The sequence below is a fragment of the Myodes glareolus genome, chromosome 6 (genome assembly GCF_982192425.1).
Source record: "Myodes glareolus chromosome 6, mMyoGla1.1, whole genome shotgun sequence".
NCBI classification, from domain to species: domain Eukaryota; kingdom Metazoa; phylum Chordata; class Mammalia; order Rodentia; family Cricetidae; genus Myodes; species Myodes glareolus.
Genome location: NC_142031.1, coordinates 103,518,061 through 103,519,868, shown reverse-complemented (window position 1 = coordinate 103,519,868; position 1,808 = coordinate 103,518,061). Strand labels below are relative to the sequence as shown.

The 1,808-nt window shown below is 36.6% G+C and overlaps 1 protein-coding gene across 1 annotated transcript; it reads right to left on the bottom strand.

Annotated features, from left to right (window-relative positions):
• Positions 1 to 458: 458 nt before the first annotated feature.
• Positions 459 to 1,376, bottom strand: LOC148121926 (vomeronasal type-1 receptor 48-like). The gene has a single exon (XM_087906735.1). It carries the CDS (start codon positions 1,374 to 1,376, stop codon positions 459 to 461), a length of 918 nt encoding a protein of 305 aa, XP_087762861.1.
• Between the last annotated feature and the right edge of the window lie 432 nt (positions 1,377 to 1,808).

The following is a 1,808-nucleotide window of genomic DNA, read 5'->3' as shown; positions in this document are numbered from 1 at the left end:
AATCCCCTCAAAATAAAATCTTAGCACATCAGTATCAACAAGGAGTTTCCTTTGAGTAAACTCAGCATCAGAAAATATTTATGATATAAACTAAAAAGGAAAGAGAAAGAGAATTCCTGTGGAAAAACCAATTTAAGGTGCAAAATGAACTTAAAGGAGTCTATACTACATGGCAACAGAAACGTCACAAGACTGAACATTTGTAATACCACATATTTTACTTAAAATATGAAGAATATTGAATTGTTACTTGCACTATTAAACAATTTAAGAAAAATCAGTATTTTGAAAAAAACAGTTACAGCTGCACCAGAATGATGCCTTACAACCATCTGTAAGTCCAGTTCAAGGAAGAACAATAGCCTCTGCTGACCTCTTTAGGTATTAAAATTCACACATACATATGTGATGATGCAATACTCATAAAAATAAATAAATAATCTTATTAAAAAGGAGAATTACCCTTTATAAAAAATCTGGTGAGACTTTGACCTCAAGCTTTTCATCATATTGATTATTCTACTATCAGAACTGATTTGTACCAAAGGAGTAATTATGGGATAGAGATTCATGATAAACTTCTGAACACTCAGAATAATTGGATCATACATCCACAACATGACTGCAGAAGATGAGATGATGAAGTCCACCCAGTACATAACCACAAAGCAAACCACCAGCAGCAAGATGGTCTGGGTGGCCCTTTTCTCAGGGGATGCTCTCAGGTGGTTGAGGCTGTGAAGATGCTTGCATTGCCTCTGATGTCTGAACAAGATGATCACCATGTATGCACATGTAGTCAGCATAACTCCTACAAGAAATACATCTCTGGACATTGTCACTGTTAAAATCAGTGCCCAGATGTTGTAGTTCATGGGGAAGAGTGAGCAGAATTTAGTGACCTTCATCTGGTTGGTCACACTCACATTGGTAAAAGCACCAGAATAGAGAAGCTGGTGGCTACTGAATGAAAAGTTGAAAGACAAAATAAATAAGAATGCACAAATCATGTATTTTTTTAGTTTATATTTAAATTTTGCCAAGAAAGAGGAACTGGGACTGATAGTGACAGCCTGGAACACACTCAAGAGGCACGTGATACAGATGGAGAGGCCTCTCATCACCCTGCTTACATAAAACGTTGTCTTACATTTTAAGTCATTTTCAATGTTCAGTGATTCAAATATGTCTGTAAGCCAAATATCCGTTCCAGTGAGGAGCAGCACTATGTGGATGAAGGCCAATTGACAGGAAATCACGTCTGTGGGCTTAGGTCTGTGACCTAGGAATATGAAAGTGTAGAAAAAAAGAAGAAACATATTGGCCAGGACTCCAAGTCCGGTTTGGAAATTAAGGACATTCCTTAATGATGACATACGTAGAAATTGTATTCATCTTACATCATATTAAAAGCATACTTCATTATACCTGAAAAATAATAGAGCATACAACAGACTTGTGATTCACTGGTTAGTGTGTCTGTATCATCATTCAATTGTCCCTACTTATTCTTGATTAACCTGTCTCTTTAAGTTTTGACGTTCCAGTCTGGATATCATAGCCCACATTTCTATATACTTCTCCATGTATCTACCTATGTATGTAGCATTCTAGAGATGATAAGGGCATTCACAGTCACATCCTATCCAGAATGCAAGTTTGTGGCCTTGCTACTCACCTAGGGATCGTGCCTTAAAAGCCAAATCATATTGATTTACAATGCCTCATTTTAGAGCTAACAACTAACGCAGTAGTGATGAGCACAGAATATCAGTCACCTTTTTACAACTGAGTAAAACTTACATTGA

Excerpts from the sequence above, each read along its gene's own strand:
- LOC148121926 (XM_087906735.1), bottom strand. The coding sequence starts at position 1,376 with ATGTCATCATTAAGGAATGTCCTTAATTTCCAAACCGGACTTGGAGTC.